This window comes from Pezoporus occidentalis, unplaced genomic scaffold, assembly GCF_034315485.1.
Source record: "Pezoporus occidentalis ecotype Australia unplaced genomic scaffold, CSIRO_AGI_Poc_V1 ctg19, whole genome shotgun sequence".
In the NCBI taxonomy this organism is placed as follows: Eukaryota; Metazoa; Chordata; class Aves; order Psittaciformes; family Psittacidae; genus Pezoporus; species Pezoporus occidentalis.
In genome coordinates this window covers 4,237,145-4,263,189 of record NW_026913748.1, presented here as the reverse complement: position 1 = coordinate 4,263,189, position 26,045 = coordinate 4,237,145, and the positions used below count along the sequence as shown (strand labels likewise).

Genomic DNA, 26,045 nt, shown 5'->3' with positions numbered 1-26,045 from the left:
TCCTCCCCCCCTCCCTCCCCCTCAAGTGAAGTAAGAAATAATTAGGTGTCCACATAACTGTAGAAAAAGGAAGGCAAAATTGCCTCAGTGAATCACCCGTTAGTAGAAGAGTTAGTAGAAAGATGATGTTTCTTTACTATGAAAATGCTCACCTAAGTGAGAGTTGAAGGGAAGAATAGGAAAGGATACAGAGAAAAAAAAAAAAAAACACACAAAAAAAAACAAACCCAGAAAACAAACAAACAAACAAAAACCCCAACCCTGACCTAAAAAAACAAAACAAAACAAAAAAAACCTCTATGGCCAGACAACACTAATCAACACAAAAAACTTGAATAATCAAGTTTCCACATAAAAACAGATTGCAGTCTTCTAGACTAGTATTTTAATAGCTAAGTATTTAATAGCGTAATATGGAGGCAAATTTATACCAAAGATGCTTACTTTCATAGCTGAATAAAGAGTTAAATCTATAGTCTGTGTTCACACTATTACAACAACAAGACAATCCAGCACTGATCAGAGATAAGATTAAAGAGTTCTCTTTAAATAGCACTAAAAGCATTGTTCACCAAACATGCTTGTTCTTTTATCAGCAGCTCATCAATTGATTTATCGCTGATTTCCAACCCTTCTGCTCTTCCTTGCCACCCATCTCAAAGAAGCAAAGAGTAATTGCACTGTACAGTTTATGGCCAGAGTTGATTGTTTTCTCCATCTCTTATGGGATGTGGACATGTAAATCAGTTTCTGCTCTCACTTTACAGTCAACACAAGGCTTTTTATAGCTGGGACATTAAAACGTAATATGCAACATTATTCAAGTAAAACTAAGTCTCCATTAAATATGAGTGGTAGTCACCAGCCTACTTCTACATATCCTCTCAATTTCAACAGTAATATCAAAATAATATCAGCTACTTTTGTTTAAGAATTCAGCACGAGACATTATATACACTCGTTTCTGTATTTTGTATGTTATCAGAAAGTTTGAAATCTGTATTCCAAAAAAGAGGAAGATGTATAGTTTGTGGTATACACTTTTCTGTTACAAAAACTGTTATGCAGTTCTGGGTGAACTAGCAATGTACTGAAAATTTTCAAAATGAAAGCCAGAAGCTCAGACGTTCCTGAGGACCATAAAATGTGATGGGAATACCTAGAACATCATTAAATACCTTCCCATGAATTATCAAGGCTGTCACAGTACTGTCATAATTACTGGTATAGTAAATCTTATCTAAAAGTTGATGGTTAATGTGGGTTGCACTGGGAACTTTTCAGCCCCACGCCTTAACTTCATTAAAAATTTAAGAGCTTCATTCGGCCAACAATGAAATACTGATTCAAAGATATGCACAATTAAAAGTTGGGGTTTTTTCCTCCAGTAGTTAGAGCAAGTTAAGACTTCCACTTGTACGTCTTCCTGTTCCTAACACCTGAACTTAGAAAGCTTAGACGTATTTTAAAAGTTTACCAGAAATATTTAGCAACAATTTCACCTGATATGAATGTCTAGATATTGTTCATTTTCCACTTTTGACTTGATTATCCATGTGTACCAAAGAGCTTGTAGTTTTCACATGCGTCTATAAATTTTATGCTGACATGGTGAGTAAAGTAATTCCATCTTAGAATCCTTTTGGAAATAACTACAGTGACACTTCGAACTCTCTCAAAACCAGTTGCTTAAAACATCTGTCCTGGACCAGAATAAACATGGGAAAGAAAAACATCAAATTCAAGCATCCAAAAGTACCTTAGCAGATATTCTGGAGTGTAACATCACCATGCCTCAACTGATCTTTCCTGGTTTATTCAATAGGTCAGAAAAATATTAGTGTGACATCCAATTAGTCAATATAAAGAACAGGTCCAATAACTAGTATCAAAAGTCCTCAAAACTGCAACATAAGCTTTAGGCAGAAGGATAATAAAGCTAACCACAGAGAGAAAAGCAACCCAGCCACCTACATCACTACACTTCAGATTATAGCAGACACTAATAGCATGGGACTATTGTCTCCTTCACAATTAGTTTCAGGAACATAGCACAGTACTTCCATCTAAAGGAATCTTTCAAAAAAATCTTAGTACTAACTAGGAGGTTTACAAGCATAAAATTCAAGATCATGGTCTGTCTTCCTTCTTCCATTTTCACTAGAAACAGGAAGAGATTGTGCACTGAAAAGAAGTCCTAGAGGGACACTGTTCATAATAGTTTTTTAACCCTCTCCAAAGAGATTATCTTCAATACAAGCCCCTAACTAGTCTGATTCAGAAATAATTTCCCTCCCCCCAAAGTATTTAGCTGAAGAAGCTTGAAGATGCAAAAGAGTGACAGACAGGCAGCAGTGTGAGGCCACAGGAGAGACAGTTAAGGTATCAGTCCATCCGTCACTGAAGAAGAGTTTTGATTGCCTGGTTGTCAGTGGCTTCAAAGGCAGTTAGTCCATCTGGGCCTTTCACAGTCTTATCAGCACCCTGTGAAGACATTAAGAAGGACTGTCAATTCATAAAGCCAGGCTGTATGTATTAAGTGTGTCACAACAGCTACTTACCTTGGATAATTATATCGATTACATACAGCTTTTTAGTTCAGTTTTCATTTAGAAACCAAGCAGACAAGATTTATGTACAAAACTATTCAGCACGCAGCTCATCTAAGCCTCAAAATTTATAGAAATTTATAGAATTTATAATATATACGCCTATAAAATTTATAGAACTAGAAAAGAAAATCATGTAATGTGTCACACAGCAAGTTACAAGATCAAAAAGTTATCAGTCTTGGATGGAGATAGAAGGATTTTTCTTTATTTGTTTCCAGCAACTACTCTTATGAAGAATTCAGTGTTACACACTGCTATGAAATCTATGTTTTTTCACATGCTAGATTAGACAAAGTCTGGAAGAGCTTACTTACTAACAAAGCATACTATTTTCTTTCTATATCATAAGAGACTAGCTCCTTGTAGGATTGTGCTTCTCTCCCATTTTGAAAACACAAAACCAAAAAAAAATACCCCCCACCTCCCTCTCTATACAGCTATAATCTTCGTTATCCTGGGAGAAGAAAGGCAACAATAAAAGTAGTAAAGGCTTAATTTTGCAGGTGTTGATTATCTCTGCTGTTTAGATAGCACTCTCAGATGACAATCTGTGTGGAAATCAGAAGGGCTTCAATGCTTTCAAATTCTTTGAAATTAAACTCAGAAAACCTGAAGGAATTTAGATTAGGAGAAAAATGGAACCATACACTAAATGGCTTGTCAGTATTCATCTTGAATCACAGTTTAAAGAACTTTAACTTACAAAACTCTCCATCACTGTATCAGCATTTAGGGTGTAAAATATTTAAAATTACTTCAGTTAACAGTTACATTACATGAGAACTGCTAATTTAGACAGGACTGCTTTCCACCCTTATGCACATTTGTCCTTCAGAATAGTTACAAGATAAAGACTTGAATTTCTGAAACAGCTTTTCTGAATGTAGGATGAGAGATTCATGACTACCTAAGGGAGGACACCATTTAATAAACTCAGTGTTAATAAGTTAGGAGAACAGCCCCTTAGCTAGGCAGAAAGAGTCTTACCTGCATTGTATAAAACGAGAAGGAAATAATAAAGTTCAGGTCAACAGGACTAATTTTCAGAAGTACAATGCTGCCTGGGAGCAAGTTGAATGAAGAGTTTATTAAAGTACAATGATTCCACAGTATTCTCTACTAACCCAATGTAAAAAGCTACTAAAATTTTATGTTTGTGTTATGTTTATTTCTTAAAATACACACAAACACATACATAAACTCTCTTTCTTTGGCAGGGTAATAACAAAGAAGAATCATCTCCCTCAAGCAAGCCACTGGGCAAAGCACAAATGTTAAACATGCTCTGGAGGGGGGCAGCACGGGGAAGCAATGCAGAGCCCTGTGAAAGTGGTGTTGGGGGGCACTTACTGAAGCTGGCAGAAGACTGATTTCAAGCATCAAGCAGAAAACTTCCAGAACAAGTTGGCATATGAAGTTACAGAGGCAGATGACAGTCAGCTTGCTCAAAACAGATGTGAATGAGCTCATGGACAACAAACTTAAACACATTTCTTAAAGAGGACAGACGCAGTCGTCATATTGGGGATTTCAGAGGTACACATGAATAAAGGGAATACGTAAGCATAAGTGGTCATACTCACAACTGTGCCTCAATGGCATCCTTTCTGCCACCAGAGGAGAAGAAAGGCGCTAAATTGCCTAATGCAACTGGGTATTTCTTCTAACACATTTTTTGTAGAAATCAGAGATCAAATTACACTGGATATTTTTGAAAAAGAAGAACTATTTTGAAGGCTGAACAAATGGATTTGTTCCATCTTTCACTACCAACCTCATCCTCCATTAAAAGCATTCAAAAATCAGTTCAGTTGTCCATTGTAACACTATATTGTTTTTTCCTACATTACACCCAAAGCAAGTGTCTTTTTACATTACAAGATCAAATAACATTCTCAAAGGAAAAAAAGGAACAATTTGAATTTAATATATATTTCTTCTTTTCAAATAGGTATCGCTTAAGTCCACTATCCCTAAAAAGAATAAAACCAAACTGAAATACAGCAACTGATGTTGCTTCAGTCCGGCTCAGTGTTCATTAGATATCTGTTACTTTGTTTTGTAGAAGGCTGGTACATAACATAAGCAAGATAAAACTCTGGTATTTTAGAAAACAATTCAGTTCTCGGACAAAAGCTACTAAAAGTTAATTTCCCTGTAATAACAGAATATCTCCCAATACATTACTTAACATTAATAAGAGTACTGAAAAGGCAGAAGAAAATTAACACACTTCTGTTTCATTCTGAGGTCAGAACATGCCGCAAACAGCTTTACTGTTTAAAATTACAAATTCCTAGAAAAATATTTTAAGATTAATAAAAAGGACTATACAGTTAACATACTAGCAAGACAAGAAGACCTACCTTTGAACTTTAAGCAGGAAGTGCTCTTTAGACCAAAGCTAATTACTTTCATGTATTACAGTAAATCAGAGCAAAACAACATTTGCAACTGAAAGATGCTGATAGAGCAGTTTTAGGTATCACTCTGCAAGCCTCCATAGGTCTACTCTTTGGGATGTCTACAGTATGATATTCCACGTATTTTCATAAACTTGAAAGATATACTAAGAAATCCCAAAACTATTTCTAGGTTATATACTATATAACTAAGCTTAGATAGTTTAAAAAGGAAGGATTATTTAAAAAGGGCAGTATTGTAGGAACAGGCAAAATGAATTCTTCAGAAGATCTGTTTTAAGGATACAATATTTTGACCTCTAGCCTGACCAAAAAGTGTTTCTTAGTAAATCACATACCAGCTCTGACCTAAAGGGTTTGCACTACTTGTGGCAGTTGTAACATATTAAGATTACACTCGTGCTACTTTGGTAAATTCACCTACCCTTTGTTGAGGGCAGTAAAAACCATCTTCATCCATTTTCTGTTTCATTACTTAGAGCCTTTCAATTTTTGAGAATTAATATCATACTGTATTATTACCTATTGGCAAGAGCAGGTTAATTAAGCTTTTTGGAAGCTGATCTGGCATACATGTAGCAGCTGTTTGTTAACCTAAACATCAAAATCTTGCGTACAAATGGAAGGTAAAGTCTTTTTTAATGTATAGAAAAGTTTCAAATACAGAACTTCATATTTTAATTCCTCCCCACTTAAGTAAGTTTTACAGTTTTATAACAAATTGACAATTTCAGACTAACATTTGAGCTTTAATCCCTATAGGTCTGGAAGGAATGACACTACTTGAACATTTTAAACATGCCAACAAAAACCTTGGTTTTGATCTCAAAATTTAAATTGCCACATTATCAATGTTTTAAGTCCATATTGGGCAGGCCTGCACCATCAGAGTGGTGCAGACCTGCCCAACTGCAGTCTGCAGCCCATCAGACTACAATTCTAGTATGTTTAAAGCCATTTAATGAATCTAATCTAGCAGAATCATGGCAGTAATAGATTATGGCTGATCACTATTATTTTTAGCACAACAGCAGTGCTTGAAATCAAGCATTTGTATTCTCAACTTCTGAAGCTTTCAAACTGCATTTACGCGTCTTCTAGAGCAATAAATCAAACTGAGCACTGTTGGTTCCAAAACTAAAACATCCAATCAGCGAATCAGGAAATCCTCAATGAAATGTTAAATTCGGAAGAAAGTGTGCATCAAAGGCCCTTTTGATAAACTCTTTGGAACAACATAATATATACCCTTTAAGTTATGTTAGGTGTCTATCAGTACTTATGAGAGCAAAGACAAATAACTATTTCATTTAGCTGTAAACAATTAAAATTATTTTATTTCTGAAAAATAATTATGTTGGTTATATCTGGGTGTATGTTTAAACTTAAATACCGATAAAAAAATATGGTAATATGTAAAGCTACAGTTCAAAGTAAAACCTTATTCTTACTGTAAATCCATAATTCAAAGTGTTTTTTTGCTATGCTTTATGAATAGAAAAAACAGATAAAATATTGGGGGTTAAATCTATGCAACCATTAAAATAGATGAAAACTTGGGAAAAAACCCTTAAAACATTGTCAGCAACTTCAACACCAATCAAAGGAATTACCAAAGAGCAAACACAGCACTGTTTGCTTTCTGAAGCTGCAAGATTACTGCGTAAATCTGCTGGAGTGCTCATTTGCTACCACTAACGAACATTAAACTCACAGAATCCCAAGGGTTGGAAGGGACCTCAAAAGCTCATCTAGTCCAACCCCCCTGCAAGAGCAGGGTAACCTAGAGTACATCACACAGGAACTTGTCCAGGCGGGCCTTGAATATCTCCAATGTAGGAGACTCCACAACCCCCCTGGGCTGTAAAACCCACCAGGAAAAAAACACCACTCACAGAAAAGTGATTATTCACAGTGCTTAATTCACCATTTTTGACCAATGCATTTTCCAATGCCAAACTAAAGACAGGTAATCCCATAACTTTAACAGAAGGTCACACTTTAAACACTCACAGGGATTCTAGGATGAAATTTAGACCTAAATCACTTGGTTTATGAAGCTCTGAATGCCCATCCAGAGACAGCAATCTGAAAAGCTGGAATAAGTATTATAATCCTGTGTGTTAAGGAAGGTGTTCTCTTGCAGCTGTTTTTTTGTTTGTTTTTTTTTTTAATCACTCCAGTATTATTATGTAGCCAAACACTATGGGACCACCAAGTAGTTTATAAAATGTTAACTATGTCATAATTTAGAGCTGTGGTTGACTCAAGACAATTCAGTGCATTCTAAGGGGGACAGTGGGACGGTAGAAGCAGAAAATGAGGTCTATTAAATCTAAGCTTTTCCAGAATTAGTACATTCCAATTCCCTGAAGCTGCACAAGAAAGGCATAAAAATGCTTTAATCCTTATCCCAGGTACCTGCTGTCAAATGATAACAGCTGGTGTTCCTTTAGCTTATCAAAACTAATAAAATCAAACCAGGTCTTCAAAATGATGATAAGTAGGCTTGCAAAAAAATACTTTCCTCACAGTTCTTCAAGAATAAACATGAAGTATGGTAATGGAGAAAAAGATACCACTTGTGCCTTTGCAACTAATAATGTAAGGCATGTGTGGATACAAGGGACACTAGAGGGCTAGCTAAAAAGACTTCAGCTTTTTCGTTTCCATCTGTTCCACATCTCTTATTCCCAAACTTCTTCCACAATTCATCTATCCCTACAAAAGCAGTGCCACAACAGAGACAGCTGAGCAAGCATTCAGTATGTGGCAACAAGCAAACACCATCTGTCATTTACAAAGAACACCACAGAGACTAGGTTAAGCAGTAAAACAGAGAAATCGGGTTCTACTATACACATCTACAAAAACGAATCAAACCCGGGAGACCACACTTTGGAACAGGGACATCACACTGCAAAAGGACTGAAAAAACTCCCATGGCAGCAGCTGAAGTGAAACCGAAGATACCTCAGTTCTGTCTCTTGATTTGGCAGCAGTGTTTCTTCAATTCCAACTAAATCTGCAACAAAATCTGCAACAGAATTTTAATTTGGAGTCCTCAATTGGCAGGAAACTAACTAGACAAATTAACTTGCAGTAGGGACAAATGAAAAAGGTAAATGCCAAGCCTATTGCAAGGAAGCAGTAGTAATATGCAGGTAAGAGTACTAAAAGGTTGACCAGAATCTCCTGTCAAACTAACCTTTGCAGTGGCTTAGCTGCAACATGTAACTGCAGTTTGATGTTGCTAGACAGCATACTTGTCTCACGCTGAAGGAACAGTATGGCAAGAAAGCTTCTGTACAAGCACTCTTTCACACGTGACATTAAAACTGCTGCAGAACACCGTAAATCAAGTTTCTGAGGACAACTCAAGTATCTGCTGGGCAAATTTAAACATAACTGCACACTGGCGTTTTGTTAAAAAGCATCCAGTGGCAAAACTTGCTTAGTTAGGTCGCTCCCAATGTCCACAGACCCTTATCAATCCCAACAAGCCTACCAACAAGGTTATTTTTTGTAAATCCTTACTGTATTCCTCATCCATTTCCAAATGCTGCCACATAAAATCCATTTTAGGGAACTGAGACTCCTTATGCCATTGAATGTTTTGTCTTGTCAAAAGCTACTGCCCCAAAATCTGCTTTAATGCTGGAGTATTTCAAAATGCCCAAGGAAAGGTCCATTTATAGATCAAAACCCACACTTCTTTGTTTCTTTAGAAAGCAGCAAGTTAAATTCTATCTCCCTATTATAGTTACGAATGACCAAAACAAAGCTATTCAAGTTAAAAGTTAAGGTAAAACCTTCTAGATTTTCAGAAAGGAGCTTATTTATATAATTTTATTTACATTCAAGCGCCTGACAGCCACAAGATTTAGACATAAGCTATGCAACCCAACAACTCTTCCTGCAACAGTAATTTTATTCATAAGCTGACCAAACCTAGCCACAGGTAATACTTCCATAATGGTGGTGATGATACAACTTGACAAACAATGTACAGTTATATTCAGAGACCTGAACACCAGCACAATGGAAAATTGCACCAACGGAGGTTCATGAGGAAGACAAGATTTAGTGATGGACTTGGTAGTGTTAGATTAACAGCTGGGCTTGATAACCTTAGGGGTCTTTCCTAAATAATTCTACAGTTCTGTCAGTTCAGCTGTATATAGGCTGCCAGTGATACCCAGATAAACCACCAGCCTTCACTATTCCAAAGTGTCATTTGTATTTTAGACACATTGTCACCACAGAATTCAACTTCCACATGTGATAAGCATTAGCTAAGAACTCCAAAATAGTCCTTTCTGAGCAATAACAAGTGTAACAGACTGTGCTTTATCATAGGAAACCCTTGTTGAAAGTTAGCTGAAATTCCATGAAACAAATTGCTGGCATTCAAATCGTACCAAGTATAGAGATCAACACATTCTTACAAGCTGCATGAAAACTAGATGGCTCAGGATGTTAATGCCCCTGCTGACAGAGACTACAATTAATACGCAACCTTTACTAGTCAACTTATGACAACTAGACAACTTATGAAGTTTCGAGGCATTGCATTTATTATTTGAGCAACTTGCTTAGAATTCAAAACAAAAAAAGAAATACAACATGGGATAAAAAAATACCTTTTTTGTGACATGTATATAATGATCCTAAATAAAGGAGCATTCCTTATGACAAATTTAAGCAATTTGGATGCACCATCTGAATCCTAAATTAACAGTCACAGCATTTCTTCACAGGAAGGTATAACTAACATAAGACAGCATCTCAGAAGGGAAGAAAAGTTAACTGCCTCAATGCTGCATGAATTTAAGTAAAACCTTTACCTTGGAAGTGCCATATGAAAACATTACACAGCATGAAATCCTTTGGCGAAATGATTTAAGTGGATTCATTCTGAAAACATACTGTTAACCTCCTCTTTTCAAAGTAAGATATAACAAGGACAAGCACATATGGAGACAAAGCACTGCTTGATTTAACTGGATCTCCTTCATAATATGAATCAAAGGCAGAAGAGAAACAGAACAAGCTTATTCTCCCCTGGACAAAATTTACAAGCTCCATCACATACAAAGCTTGTCTTCGTACTTTTACTTCCCTTAACTCTGCCAGCCCACATGGGTTTTCAGTCATCTGGCAAAAGCAGAGGGAAACCACACCTCTGAGCAGCTTCACAGTGGAGATTCCATCGCATAAAACACTTAAGCAGCTGCTAAAGCTAAATCCCACTCCTCCCTGTCTGCTAAAGGAGCGCACATTTTTCTTGCCTGATTTGCTGTTAATTGTTCTCTAGCTGGAGATTACAATACTGAATTGTCACTATTACTTTTTCCACACTGAAAAAGTCCTGGAACTTTCTCCTCCAACTATTTTCTTCATGAGCAGATTACCCTTTCTGGTTTAGCAACATAAACAGCATTTGGCTGATTTTCTGAACTTATCTGGAGCATCATAATCTTACTGGGAAAAAAATAAAAAATAAAAAAAATCACAGCAACATACTTTGCTAATGAATAATTTTTTCTAAACATTTGCCTCACCTTTGACAGAAGCAATTTCACACAGGAAACATGGCCCTCATAGACTGCTGATAGGAGTGGTGTGATATTGTGTTTGTCTGGAGCCTGTAAATGGAGACAAAGTTATTTGAAACACAATTTCAGGCAGCATTAAAAGGTTTCACTTAAATCCCTACCTTCACACTACTGTTGGCAAAACAAAATTAAGAAGAATATTATCCAGAATTTTTTACTCTCCTTTTAAAAAGAAAAGCCATTGTTTAAAAAACAGGCAACAGCAAGATATTTCTTCTGTAACACTTTTAAGGTATTCTAAGGTTTGCTTAATTTTTTAGGCCAATGACAGACATTGCAGGGTGTCAGCTGACAATTTTTTCCCAATTTAAAACCACTATTTCTAATTCTCCCATTTGCCAGCCAGCCTTACTCAGGAAACCAGTTTTGGCTGAAACAGTTTAAGCCGTCTTCTCCTCTCTAATCTAAAGTCCTGGAAAGAATAAGAAATGGAGCAACCAAAATACTCATATTTTTCCCTCCACTTTCACCTCCTCTCCCATTAGGGGAACTGAAGAAGAGACAGTATTTCCAGACACCAAGGAAAAAAAAATCCAAGCCATTTTGTTGTTAAGGACCAAAGCTAAGATGTCTTCCTATACACTAACTTTCAGAGAATTACAGAACCATAGAATAGTTAGGGTTGGAAAGGACCTTAAGATCATCAAGTTCCAACCCCCCTGCCATGGGCAGGGACACCTCACACTAAACCATATCACCCAAGGCTCTGTCCAGCCTGGACTTGAAGGGATGGAGCATTCACAGCTTCCCTGGGCAACCCATTCCAGTGCCTCACCACTCTCACAGTGAAGAACTTCCTCCTTATATCCAATTTAAACTTCCCTGTTTAAGTTTGAACTCGTTACCCCTTGTCCTGTCACTACAGTCCCTAATGAAGAGTCCCTCCCCAGCATCCTTATAGGTCCCCTTAAGATACTGGAAGGTTGCTATGAGGTCTCCACACAGCCTTCTCTTCTCCAGGCTGAACAGCCCCAACTTTCTCAGCCTATCTTCATACGGGAGGTGCTCCAGTCCCCTGATAATCCTTATGGCCCTCCTCTGTAGTTGTTCCAACAGTTCCATGTCCTTTTTCTGTTGAGGACAGTAGAACTGTACACAATACTCCAAGTGAGGTCTCACAAGATCAGAGTAGAGGGACAGGATCACCTCCTTCGACCTGCTGGTCACGCTCCTTTTGATGCAGCCCAGGATACGGTTGGCTTTCTGGACTGTGAGTGCACACTGAAGCCGGCTCATGTTCATTTTTTTCATCAACCAACACCCCCAAGTCCTTCTCCTCAGGGCTGCTCTGAATCTCTTCTCTGCCCAACCTGTAGCTGTGCCTGGGATTGCTCCAACCCAGGTGTAGGATCCTGCACTTGGCACAGTTAAACTTCATGCGGTTGGCATCAGCCCACCTCACAAGCGTGTCAAGGTCCCTCTGGATGGCACCCCTTCCCTGCAGCATATCAATGGGATTATTCCAAAGCACAGCGTTTGGGGTGCATGGTTAAAACATTTAGAAACTTCACTTCATGGAGAACTTCGCTGTTTTCAAGTGCCAACACAGCCCAGCCCAGCCAAATTTTTTCATGTCAAAAGGCCATGCGTATCAAGTTACAGTAAAATGACTAAGTTTGTAAAAGAAAGAATGTCTCAAAAAAGAGCAAAAGCACACCAATTTAAACACAGTTGATCCTGCCCTGGACAAGCATGCATTGTACTGCCTTCTGAAGTCACTTCCAACAAATCTAATATGCATTTCATGCAAACTTTATTTAGATGTGATCCCTGGATTTATTTTTCTAATAATGGTTAAATCAAAGTTTTTATAACTATAAACAACTTTTCCTAGTGTGTCCAAAAAGAACAAAAACTTTTAATACATGTAATCTTAAGCTTCTAACCTGCAGGAAACTGCCTCTCAAATATTTTTAAACACAGCAAATTGCTTAGTTGGATTCAAGTCTTTCAGTAACCATTTAGGTACTGATACCAATCCCTTGAGGAGGCAGAGGGAGGGGCAGGAGAAGGAAGATCCTAACACTCCAACATCTGTTTGCAAATTGATGTACATACATTAATATCGGCTCCTTTCAATAGCAGAAATTCCAGAATCTCAAGCTGTCCACAGTCTGCTGCATAGTGAAGAGGCTTCCTCCCACCTTCAAGTGTCCGGTTGACATCTTCACCCTTCAATGTAAATGTAATCTAATAAGCAAAATTTTAGAGCTAACACACCAAGACCAGCTTGAAAAAATGCAACACCTTCAAATATGCTGAAGAATGACCCAAATATTTAAGTCATTGCCACAAGAAAAACAAAAATTGAGCTGCTTAATTTCCTTTCCCCATCTACACATTTAAGACTGTAATACAATCTTGGTCCCTCCTGCCACACTGCATCTTAAGTGTACTAAGTATGCAAGTGCACTAGGTAGCTTATGATTAAAGAAAAATTAAAATATCATTAGAGCCTGTAAAACATGCTCCCATTGGCTCATTTTGCTTTTCCTTCACCCCAGCTAGGATTCTAGTTATCTGGCTAAGTTACTTTACCTGCTTCTATACATATTGATGCTTTGCATACTGAAAAACCAGATGCGTAGAGAAGTCAGCATCACAACTACTGGCAAGTAAGTACAGTCCATCCATAACTTCAAACCCAATCATGAAACTGGACTCTTTTATAAATAGCACCTGCCAATTCTACATGACACAAAGTCTGAAGACAGTCAAATCAGGACACAGGAAGCTGAATTCTAATGCCACTCATACTAGTGAATTGAGACATCTTGTAAGGCATAAACAAAATTTAATTTAGTGAGGGCTTAAGCAGCTTTGGTTCCTCACCTTGGGTTGTGCAACTAGGATAAACTGATTTGCTGCACTTCTGTGATGACAAGAAGTTACTGGAAACCAAATACTGACAAGCTGTGTGGTAACTTCTTGCTCATATCTGCAAGTAATGTTAGTATTTTAGGGAGTGGCTAAATTTAGCACCGTACATCAAGCCCTGCACCTCCACAGAAAAACAAGAATTTCAGTTGCAGCACCACTCATACTTCTCTACAGAGCCCCTACACTTCCCTTATTCCTACCCCAAATCTCTAGGAAGAGCACAGAATAGAAGGCTTGACATGTATCTTTCAGACACTACCTCCCTTTAAGAATGGAAGAGAATATTGTCAGAAGGAAATCCTGTTCTGCATTTGATATTCTGTATTACCAGCCAACTAACAAGATGACTCTAGATTTCTCGTATCAATAGGCTATTCAATTCTTCTCATAATATACCATGCTGAAAGTCAAAGCAATACAGCAGTGTTTAACTTTTGAGGTTTGAGGTCAGCACTTCACACTATTGAAGGTTCTGGCTTCAAAAAAGCATGAAGTGGCAGCAAGTAGCACAATTAAAAAAAAACCCTCTGCCACCACTGTTAGTGACCCTGAAACACAGCTATGGCTTCTGACACATGTTGGATGTTGGGAAAAAAAACACAACCTCTTATTTTATCTATGTTTTATTTTTATCTATGATTTGCAGAAAAGCAACAAATTATACTTCTAAACAAAGTCTACCACAGTTGTAGATATGTGGATTATAAACACCATACAACAGTTCATAATGTAAAATGTAAATTTCCAGTGAGAGTAACCGAAGGTCTAATTCTTTGTTTACTAGTAAAGTTGTTGCAGATAGCTTTGTGATGTAACTTCTCTTGCTGAATTTCAGTATAGAAAGTTGGTGGGACTACGTTAACAACTGTGTCCCAATTAAAAAAAAAAAAAAATTAAAAAAAAAATTGCCCAGATCACACGACACTTAACAGCACACCAACAGCCACATTATTGAAAAGTACAGAAAGAAGCAGCATATACTTAACTCATCTAGAAAGTTAAGCTCTATCCATATTCTTACTTGCATCTTGACACTTCCCATCAATTTTAACACAGATGGTATTCAAATAACACATGATGTTAAGAGACACATTAAGGACTGGGTTGCATATGCTTAGGAAGCCAACCATGTAGAAGCCATGCAATCACTATCCCAAAACGGGCTCTAAAATACTCTGATGCATACTAAGACACAGTAAGTAAGGCAGTAATGGAGAAGGACAAGCAAGTTAACCCCTGGTACAGCACCCTGTAAAACTATAAAGTTCACACTCAGAAAGAAACTTAGAATCGTACCTTAAGACTAAGAAAGACTAAGCAAAGCTCCCCCTTCCTTAAGCTTATAAACATTATTTGGCTCATTGGCTTACACTTACTACTGATCTCCTCATTCTCTCCTAAACTGGTTGTGGAATAAATTCAAGCTAGACAAGACAAACTTTCAGAAGGACAAAACAACACCCAAGCACCAAATTTTCTAAGTTACCCTTAAAGATGATGAAAGCCTGTTTATAGGGAAGTACCTAGCAAAAACTCCGCAAAGAAAGATGTCTCAAGATCACACGGATTTGAATATTAGCACTGAGAAAATGTGCCAGCAGCATTCAAAGTCAAATCTAAGAATATCTTAGTCCAAATTAACAGAAACAAGATATCCAATAAGTTACAAAAATAAAGCAAGCCCTCCTAGGCTCTGTAATAAACAAAGTCAAATAACCAGTTGTTTCATGGGTGTGAAAAAGGCACTGTAAAACAGACCACTGACCATTATAAAACTTCATTTGGCCTTTCCTACTCCTAATCCAAGACATATAGAAGTAGGAAGGAAGATAAATCAATTTAATGTACAAGGATCAAACCTGGCCTTGAACATTTCCAGGGCCAGGCTGGATGGGGCTTTTAGCAACCTGGTGTAGTAGAAGGTGTCTCTGCCCATGGCAGGGGGGTTGAAACTAGATTATTTTCTAAAAGGTGCCTTCCAACCGAAACCATTTCATGATTCTATGGATGTAATTTATAAATAAATATGCAGATATGGGTGGTGTATGCTCAGTAGTTTGTTTTGTTTTCTGGGGCTTTTGTGGGGTTTTTTTGGTGTTTTTTTTCCTCCAGATGGAGTGCATGATCAAAAAGATTTGGAGACCATTTGTCTATAGCTCTATTGGTAACTACAGAAACAACAAGTGAATTCTTTTTCAGAGAGAGTTTAATTCTGGAGGACTAAAAAGTTTCAGTGGAAATTTTATAGGTCAACTAAAAATAACCCTAAACCTTACCTCTAAACACAAATTAATCAGATTAAAGACCAACTGTTATAAAACTCGTAAGAATATCCTTACAGTTCTACTTTGGAAAGAAAAGGTGTCTTTAGACATGAAAATACTGACTTTGTATCTTTATTTGAAATTCTACTAAATGTCTCAATCTTTGTTTACACCAGCTGCTATTTATGTGCTTAAATAAGTCGCCAAGATACAAGTTCCATATAAAATCACCTATAAAATGAGAAAGTCTGAAAACTGCTAGAACCCTCATAATCCAAATTGTCAGTACACTGGTGCCAAAGACAGTAGCTACTACAACTGCAACAATAAGCCTTTCAGTTTGCTAGACAGTGATGAGAAATACATCTAACATCCTAGGTAAGGTTGTCAAAGATTATTTAAACAAGCTGCTGTTCTCCTTTAAGCACTGGATGTACAGTCCTGTGGGTGTTGACTTTTGTCTTCACTGCATGGACACTCCAAGTTGGATTCTCTTGATTTTCCACAATATTCTGTTCAGCTACACCAGTGAGAGATGTTGACTTAAGACAGTTGGGTACCCAGTTTTGACAGACTGACCAGCCATGACAGACCACATTTTGTATAGGAAATGCATCTTTTCTATAACGAGACATCTAAAAAGTGATTGACTACGCAATATGGAATTTAAGAGTTCACATTATCAAAGAAATTTTATTTTGTAGTTATAGCAACAAGCATCAAATACCAGTTTATATCATAAAGAGAAAATCTAAGCCTAAGGTCAAGATTTGAGTCCCCTCTCAGATAAAGCAGCTCTGGTGAAGGTGTAGCTAATTATGTCCACAGAACAAGACAAAGTGGTGTCTAAAGTCCTGTAACAGGCTGAGGCAGGAAAAGAGTTATCGCTATGTAAAGTTTTTTGAAATTATTGTGGTTCTGAATCCTATCAGCCAAAGACATCATACTGAATGTTAAGAGCTTGGGTATCAGCAATCTCATCAGATGATGATTCTTCATACTGACATCCAAGACAGCTAAGCAACCAGTATCTTGGTAGGCTGAAGCTAAGACTGTACCAAATCACTGATAAAGGTTTATTTTAGAAAAGACCATACTCAGCTCAGGCATATGGTCAAAACCCACATGAATTGCCAAAGAGCACGATTTTTCTTTTACATCTCCAGAAACAAAATCTTACAAATATTAAAAAAAAAAAAAAAGAAAAATTGACAGAATAATTCTCCCAGGAAGTTTGATGGGATGTTTACCATCTTCGGGAGTCTAACACAGCAACAATGAGGTCAGTCATTATGAGGATACAAGGAGGCATAATGTAACCAGAACCAAAGAATCATATTAACTTCAAAATAAAACATAAGCTTAGCCAAAGGCTACACCTCTTCTGAAAGAAGATTATTTAGTTTCACTTTCCACAGTGAACCTACCAATTCACTAACAACTGTAAGAATGTTTATGCAAAACCTCAAAAAATAATTTGTCTTTGCAAAAGGAAAGACATAACCACCTCATTAATGACCTTCCAGAATACATTGAGTATACTTAGACATTTAAGGCTAAGTCTGGCATAAACCTCATCAGTAATGTTTTTCTTTGCAGGTCAAAGACCAGCTATGTAACATTAAAATCCAGTTCAACACATAAAATATCAGAAACAGCAGTTAGCTGGTATCTGCTTTAATCCCCTCTATCAAGATCTGTTTATAGGTAAAGTCTCCCTGTGTAATCTCCAATTACTAAACAAGACAGCATGAAAGATTTTTATAGCATGTTGATTTTATGTCCTATTTAGAGATGTCACACACATGGATAACAGTACAATATTCAATTAGAAGGACTTTAAGCATCGCCTTCAGTTGAAAGTGGGCTACCAAATTTTCACTGAAGAAAGTGAAAACACTTTCAGAATTTTCTCTGCTTTTTAAATAACTAATAGTAGGGTTCATTGTAGCATCATCTAAAAGCAACTATCACCCACTTTCTGTAATGGAACAGTTCAATCCATAAAAACAGCTGTTCTAATTTCTTCAGTGAGTACTGTCAAAATTAATTACTCTTGAACTTAATTCTTCTACTGCCCTCTATTTCGCACATTTTCCTTGCTCTACCTTTTCTTGCCAACCTACCTACACAAAACCCCTGGTAGTATCTCATCTCCTTTTCCAGTTTAAGTTCACTCAAGGTCTGGCTTTTTTAGTTCCACTCCTGCACACCCTGGGAAAGCATCTACATTCTCTTTGGAAACCTACCCCTAATTTCACTTATCATGCTCCCCCTCTTTATATCTAAGCTCAGAGAGGAGTCCCCTAACAGCCAAACTGCCCTTCTGTCAGAACAGCTGGAGTATCCCAGAGTTATCTGGAATATTCTGCACCTTAACAGCTACCTTGAATAAGTCTGCCCAATTTAATTTCTTGTTCTTTCGCAGCCCTAGTTAAAAGAATGAATGATTTCACTGACTTTGCCCCTAATGCACATTACAGCATCAGCTCTTTGAAAATGTTGAATGAACATAGTCATAAGTTTAGTCATAAGTTTAGTCATAAATTACAAGCTCATTATTTTCCAGGCAGATTATTTAACCACACAAAACCAATCCTGTCCCTGAACAGCCCTTACCTTTTCTGTAGACTTTAATACACAGACTGTGGTCCATGGCTCATTTGGTCTAGCTTTATCTGCTAACTCACCCCTTCCCCAGTTCCTGCCAGTTTCAAAAGCATTTAGCCAAATGAGCTAAACTAAACTTATTTAGTGTCACTCTAGTATCCCTACAGCATACTCTGTGTTTCAATCGCAGGCTTATTTTACTGTAGCACACCAACTGAAACCAAATCTGAACCATGTATCCATTCACTCAGGCATTGTGGTTTGCCAGTAGTATTGCTCTAGAACATTACTGACATGTGATTAATGTCACAGCTTACTGATCAGTTTAGAAGCTATTTACAGTAGTGCTCCTAACCACAGTTTGATCCTTTGTACCCATGCATCAGAATTAGTGGCTGAATGATGAATCCACTGTGGGAACTAGTAAGTCAGAGAAACAAATTGATCATTTTCTTCTTTCCAGTTGAATCTGTCCTTTCATCTTATTTACCACTTGGCACCTGATCACACCAGAAATAAGTAGCTGGGATTTATACTGCAGTTCCACCACAGGAATAGAAACTGAAAATTGTGACCTCATTAAATCCTATTGCACAGGTTAACTGTATTAGTAGAGCAGCATCTGTAATACTGGTGGCATTAAAATACTTTTTCAGATATAGAAACTACTTCATATCCCCATATGTACTTATTCTGTCATGCAGATATAACTTAAATTTCCCCATTTCCTGCAACCCTTTTATTCCAGTTTTAATGAAAGACACCATATCCCGTGCAGTCAGATGTCCTTAAAGTGCAGGGAAGCATCCTACAGGGTACTAGATAATTTCTGTCTCTTATTCTGGAAAAAGATTAATTCACTGTACACTCTGTTGCATTACTTCCATCTCTTCACATACAAAGGATGTCTATTCTTATAGAGTATTAGGTAACTGACATTTTAAATATAGCAGTAACTTTACTGCTGCTGTCAGTGTGAAGGAGGAAGAGTGAAAAAAAATCCTCCTTCTATAAAGAAAAGTCCTATAGATGAGATATTCCAACTATCTTACTGCATACTTCCAAATTCCTCATATTTTACTATCTTCTACACCGGCCTTTGTTCATACTGGTTGCATTTATTTTTAAAATTTCAACAAAAGAGATTACATGAGATAATTCATCACAGATATTTCCAATCAAGCTTATTGTACATATCCATAGCAAAAGATGTTAAGAATTCAGTTCGTGGAAAGCAAGAGCATCTCAGGCTTCAAGCACTTATATTCCTCAGGTGTAGGAACAATAGACAAATATGTGCAGATAAAAGTAAAATTTGGGTATTGTACCTTATTGCTTCATTGTCACATCACAGTGCATGGCCTTTGCATCAGATGGATCACATGTAATATTCCTTTACACAATATTCTTCACTTTAAAGTATATTCTTTCACACCTGAAAGAGTAAGCTTTTTTGGTTTTGGTGGAATATAGATAACCTGAGCCTTGAGAACACTTGTAGGTCCTCAGCAATCCTGACGGCTCCCAAACTCCACTCTGAACGTGTTCCAGCATATCAATGCCTTTCTTGAACTAGGAAGCCCAGAACTGGTCACAGTACTCATATGCAGCCTCAGAAGTAGTAAGAAGGGAAAAATCTCTTTCAACATGCTGGCTGTTTTCTTGCTATTACAGACCAATATGCTGCTGGCCTTCAATAATGTAAGGCTATGCTGCAAACTCATCTGCATTTGATAGTTACACCAGGACACTGAAGTCCTTTTCTGAAAAGCTCCTACTTAGCCAGGTGACTAATCAGGTCATATGAGGAACCTGGGCTCTTTGCACATAAGCCCAAGGAATGTTTCAACAGTGAGAAAATTTCAGTAGTGAGAAAACTGCTAGTTTTGAACCTCAACTGAACTCAGCTGTCATACTGCCACCCCAACACTTCTGCAACTTCTACATTCTCTTCAGTTGACCATTTTGCTTTCACCTTATGTGTAACTCTGTGTATTGATTAGATTGCTGAAAAATCTGTGACCAGGCAAGAAAGTTCTATGTCCAAATAACAGCCTTGAAAAACACTCTCGACCCAACATTTCTCACATTGTCGTGAGCGAGTCCCAGAATGCAAAAGCCCTCAAAGCATCTTAACCTTCACTTTAAATGAGCTGCGCTATCACTTCATCTGTATTCAAACAAAGAAAAACAAAACAAACAAAAAACTGATCTTCCACCACAGAAACAGAATTTTATACCTCACCTCCCTTTAATTCTTTTTCCACTAATCAGTTGCTTAAGCACAGAACTGGAGCCTCAAATTCTACAATTAATTTTCTTTGAAGGCTTGAGAAGAACTAAAATTGCATGCTATGAGTTCAAGAAGCTCTCATTTTTCACTTTTGATAGCACAAAAACAAAATAAGTGGAGGTTTACCACTGAAAACTCAAGTGCTACTATCTCAGTTTTCTTACTATTGAAATTTTTCCACTGTTGAAATATTCTCCTCAGGCTTATGTGCTGACAGCCTAGATTCCTTACAGTGACCTGACAGAGTGCTTTCATCCTCCTCAGTCTGCTTCTGGAGTGGTTCCATATGTATTCCATTCCATAACCCTAGTTCTCACCTTATGATCGCCAAAGAGCCAATTCACATACTGCTAACCTTAACTCCAAGCTGGATTTGTAGTTGCCTTCTTCCAGTATATGTATTTCTGTAAAATGCTGGAAAAAAATCGACAGGATTATAGAACACCACTTCTTAACAGAGCTCACTGTATGAAAGTATTCACCTGGTGTGCACTTTAGGCCTTCAGTTCAACAATCCCACAATGTTCTAACTCTTCTGAAGTAATGATTTAGTTCAATTGAGTTTGAGTTTTTCCCCCCTACAGAATAGTCCCAGCATCTAAAAAGCAGCACTGACTTTGAAGGAGTTTTAATTCCTGCCTAGATATAAACTAATCTAGCACTTTCACAGGTCCTTGGAGGTTACTGACAGAAACACAGTATCACAGTATGCTAGAGATTGGAAGGGACCTCAAAAGATCATCTAGTCCAATCCCCCTGCCAGAGCAGGAACACCTGGAATGTGTCCAGGCGAGTTTTGAATGTCTCCAGAGAAGGAGACTCCACAACCTCCCTGGGCAGCCTGTTCCAGTGTTCTGTCACCCTCACTGAGAAGAAGTTTCTTCTCAAGTTTAAGTGGAACCTCTTGTGTTCCAGTTTGTACTCATTACCCCTTGTCCTATCATTGTTTGCCACTGAGTAGAGCCTGGCTCCATCCTCATGACACTCCCCCTTTATAGATTTATATACACTAGTAAGGTCACCCCTCAGTCTCCTCTTCTCCAAACACCCTTAAAACAAAATCAGTAATTCAGTCCTGATGGCTCTTTGTAAAAAAACTATTTCTACTTTTCAAGTGTTAAAATTAACACAACTCAAAATACCTTCAAGTAGCAGCAACAATAAATTATTCCCTTCTCCCAAGTTGGTTATACAATCTTCTCTAGAAATTTTGTTACGGTAACCAAAATGGAGCACTAGCCTGAAGCAGTTCCTGTTGGGAAGAGCAGAGAGGGTAAATATCTGCATCCATTACTGAAACTGACTCAGTTTCAAACTGCTACAGTAGACTTACCCTCAATATCTGCTTACCCTCAATATTTGAATACAAATATTAAGATAACTGAACCACTAGTCTAGTACTTTAGACAAGGAAACCATTTTTGTAAGCTTCTAGGTATTCCATCATAACTGCAGACTAACATGCAATTTTGACGTTGCAGTCTGTTTTCATTAAATAGAAACAAGAATAGGAAATTCCAGTCATCCAGGAATTCTAAAAGTCATCACGGACTGGCCAGAGGGCAAAGATTTTGGAATGTCACCAGAGGAGGAAGTGATGCGTGAAGAGGCCCCACCACATAATAAACTGTCAGAAAGTGAAAAGCAGTATGTATTGTTTACTGATGGGTCCTGCCATATTGTGGGAAAGCATCATAGATGGAAGACAACTGTATGGAGTCCCTGCCGACAAGTTGGAGAACCTGCTGAAGGAGAGGGTGGATCAAGTAAGTTTGCCAAGGTGAAAGCCATCCAGCTGGCCTTGGACATTACCAAACGAGAAAACTGACCAGTACTTTATACTGACTCACGAATGATGGCAAATGTCCTGTGGTGGTGGTTGCAGCAATGGAAGCAGAGCAACTGACAATGCAGAGGTAAATTCATCTGGGCTGCTGCACTGTGGCAAGAGATTGCCACTTGGGTAGAGCTGGGTATCAGTTGGCAGGTGGTGAGCGGTTGTATTCTCTTCCCTTGTTATTTCCCTTATTATTATTGGTGGTAGCAGCAGTATCTTGTGTTATACCTTAGTTACTGGACTGTTCTTATCTCAACCTGTGGGAGTTACATTCTTTCGATTCTCCTCCCCATCCCTCCAGGGGAGAAAGGTGGGGGGGAGTGAGCAAGCGGCTGTGTGGTTCTGGGTTGCTGGCTGGGCTTAAATCACAACAGTTCTTTGTGTTGTCATTAAACAGAAACAAGAAGAGTTCAAATGACCAGCTTATAACACAACTTCCTGCATATTATTTAAACTTTTCTATTTTTTTTCTCCCTGCAAGAGGAAAAAAAAGTCAACATTCCAGGATTGCAGAACTAGTAATTTGGTCCAGTAAATGAAAAACAAATTCCACATTTCCACTCATCCTGATGCACTGAAACAACTATTCAAACAACACAGGAGGCCTAAGAAGCAGAAACATATATATATATTCTACTCAGCAAGATTACTGAGTCTCAAGTTTTCTTGTCCTTATCTTCTGATTCAGAAGCAAGATGTCGAAAAGTTATTGACCCTGCTGCCCTGGTCAGCATTCAAGCCTAAAAACAAGAGTAGAACACGGTGAAATAACTAATACCTCAAAGGCTGGGTTAAGTCCAAAGAATAGAAAGGGAAGGAAGAAGACTGAGTGTTTACCTTGTGAATTGTTTACGATTTTGAAGCAGGCTTCTTCAGTTAAAACCAGCAGTAAGTTCCTGCCAAAACTGAGAAACCAATTAATTGTAATTGCAAGTAAGCAATTTCCCATGGCTACTGCAAGAGTTTTGTGCAGGATTCAAGTTTCCACTTGAATCATTCAAGTTTCCACTATATTTTTAAAAATTACTTACTTCCAGTTAACTAAATAAATTAACATAACCCTGTCTCATTCAGCCTGCAACAGAGAGACTACTGCTGCTATTGATCAGCGGTTCAGTGAACTCTGACCATTCTAGTAGTTTTCTAACTGCAGCCCAAGTGGACCACAGTTGTCTGAACAGAAGCAAATGCCCTAGATTTACTGTATGCAATAACTGCTTTCCACTTGGATAATTACAGAAGATCTAGAAGTTCTCTGTTTTGTTTTTTTTTTTTTTAACAGCAGAGAGCAACTGTATTAGCTAAACCTTTCGACTGATTATCTTTGTGTTCATGGTAAACGAAATAGTAACACCTTTTTGACACTACCAGGGTTTTTCCTGTCCTCCAAGTTTCACAACCTGGAGCAAAAAGGCATTTTGTCCCTGCTGTCTTTTCTACCCTGTATGCTTTGGGGAATATATGGGACAAGACATCTTCATCCATTCCTCTTATCGCATCTTACTGAAACAAAAACAAATTGCAAAAACTTCCACAAGAAATTTCATAGATTATGATAAAAAAGAAAAATCAAGTTAATAGATGTTGAGAAGGGAACTTCTTGAATACAGAAAGTTACATTCCCACTAAAAAAACGCACACTGGTTTAATCAGAAACAGGTATCTGTTCCAGTGACAGCATAAGTCTCACCAGTTGGCATTTTGCAGCAAGTTCTAAAACCAGAGCAGAGCGACATAGATGTCCATGTATGTTTAAAAAGGGTATCTACTTTGCAGTTCTCTACTTTGACAGAAGCCTTAGCTGCTAATGATAACATTACCACTTGGTCTACACAAGTTAAGGGAATTAGTTAGGAACTTGATGTTGGATTTTGCCTGTCTTGAGGTGGCACTTGAAGTATGCTGAAAAGCTTATATAAGCAGCCCTACACTTACTTTGGCTTAAGCCAACAAAAAGGTGCTTAACAAGCATATTTCTCAGGTTTTGTTAGTGGTAAAATAGTATCCATCTTATCCACCGTCATCAACTGTAATCTGAAGTCCTTTGTCAAAAGGATACAATTCCAGAAACAACTGTTAAATAGACTGAACTACTGAGCCATCTGTGCTTCAACTGTTGTATCAGCATTTTTAGAGACAAACCTGACATATGAGTTGCTCTGTAGAACAGTAATGAACATACCATTTCCTAGCTACAGCTTCTGGAAACACGTGCTACAATCCCAGCTTCAGAGATGTGTCAAATATGTGCACTATTGAAAACAGTTGCTCCCCTCCCTAAATCCTTAACCTAAGTAAGTCCTGAATGAGAAATAGTGGAAACCACTCATTATTTCACAGAATCACAGAACAGTTAGGGTTAGAAAGGACCTTAAGATCATCGAGTTCCAACCTCCCTGCCATGGGCAGGGACACCTCACACTAAACCATATCACCCAAGGCTCTGTCCAACCTGGCCTTGGAACACCACCAGGGATGGAGCATTCACAACTTCCTTGGGTAACCCACTCCAGTGCCTCACCACTCTTACAGTAAAGAACTTCTTCCTCATATCCAATCTAAATTTCCCCTGTTTAAGTTTGAACCCGTTACCCCTTGTTACCACTACTGTCCCTAACGAAGAGTCCCTCCTTGCATTAGTTAAGTGATGAAACAGGAATTAAGAGACCAGTTTTGTAGGTTCTCTTACCTTTTAAAAATTCCTATTTAAAAGTTTTGACCAAAAGCGCTGTCTCTTAGTTAGGTAACAGCTCAGATTAACAGCAACAACTAGTTCTGACAGAATAAGGTGTTGCAGACATAGGCATTATTACTTCTACCAAGAGACTCTCTGTCCAGAGTACTGCTTTAACTGATTATGTTAGTGCATTAAATATTCCAGATCATGAACTGAAATAGCCAATGATCAGACACACTTTCTAAGCTACCTTTGCTTAGAAGTATTGTTAGGATTTGTAATTAAAGGAAAAAATGTTTTTACAGCACCAGGGTTTGCCTATCAGGCATGATACAGGGGACACTACCAGAAGCAAAACCAGTTAACCACTAATTCTTAAGGAATCACAGCCAGATCTAATGCCTTTATACCTTAATTTGACATGAACCTAGTATTCACTCCAGACAGCTATGCTGAATACTGTATCCACTGAACACAGAGCAGCGTCCATCTTCACAGGCAGCACTGAGCTAGCCTAAAGGCTTTTTCCTCCAGAAGTTATTGGCCAGACTCCATGTTTTAATACTGCTGCATTTTGATCCAATTTGGATTATATACTCTAAAAGCATACTAAGCAGAAAATATTCCAGCCTACATGGGTGCTAAATGATTGCTGAACAGATATCAACCATATTTAAATCAGAAATCAGGTGACATCTCAGTAATTCAGTTCTATACCATCAGCAGACTGACAACAGATGACACTAAAAAGTAAAATCTTCCTGTTCATGTAGCTTCACACAAACTCAAGCTTAACATGTTGGATCATCTAGTCATGGAATTCTGAAAGCA

The 26,045-nt window shown here is 37.8% G+C and overlaps 1 protein-coding gene across 1 annotated transcript in view; it reads right to left on the bottom strand.

Annotated features, from left to right (window-relative positions):
* Window positions 1-362: 362 nt before the first annotated feature.
* The window catches only part of MTPN (myotrophin), a 38,504-nt gene continuing 12,821 nt past the window's right edge, over window positions 363-26,045 (bottom strand). Inside the window, exons 2-4 of the mRNA XM_062616486.1 lie at window positions 12,712-12,825; window positions 10,600-10,683; window positions 363-2,484 (exon numbers count right to left, since the gene is read on the bottom strand). Of these exons, the coding sequence (XP_062472470.1) occupies window positions 2,398-2,484; window positions 10,600-10,683; window positions 12,712-12,825 (285 nt within the window). The 3' untranslated portion in view covers window positions 363-2,397. The remainder of the gene's footprint in view (window positions 2,485-10,599; window positions 10,684-12,711; window positions 12,826-26,045) is intronic.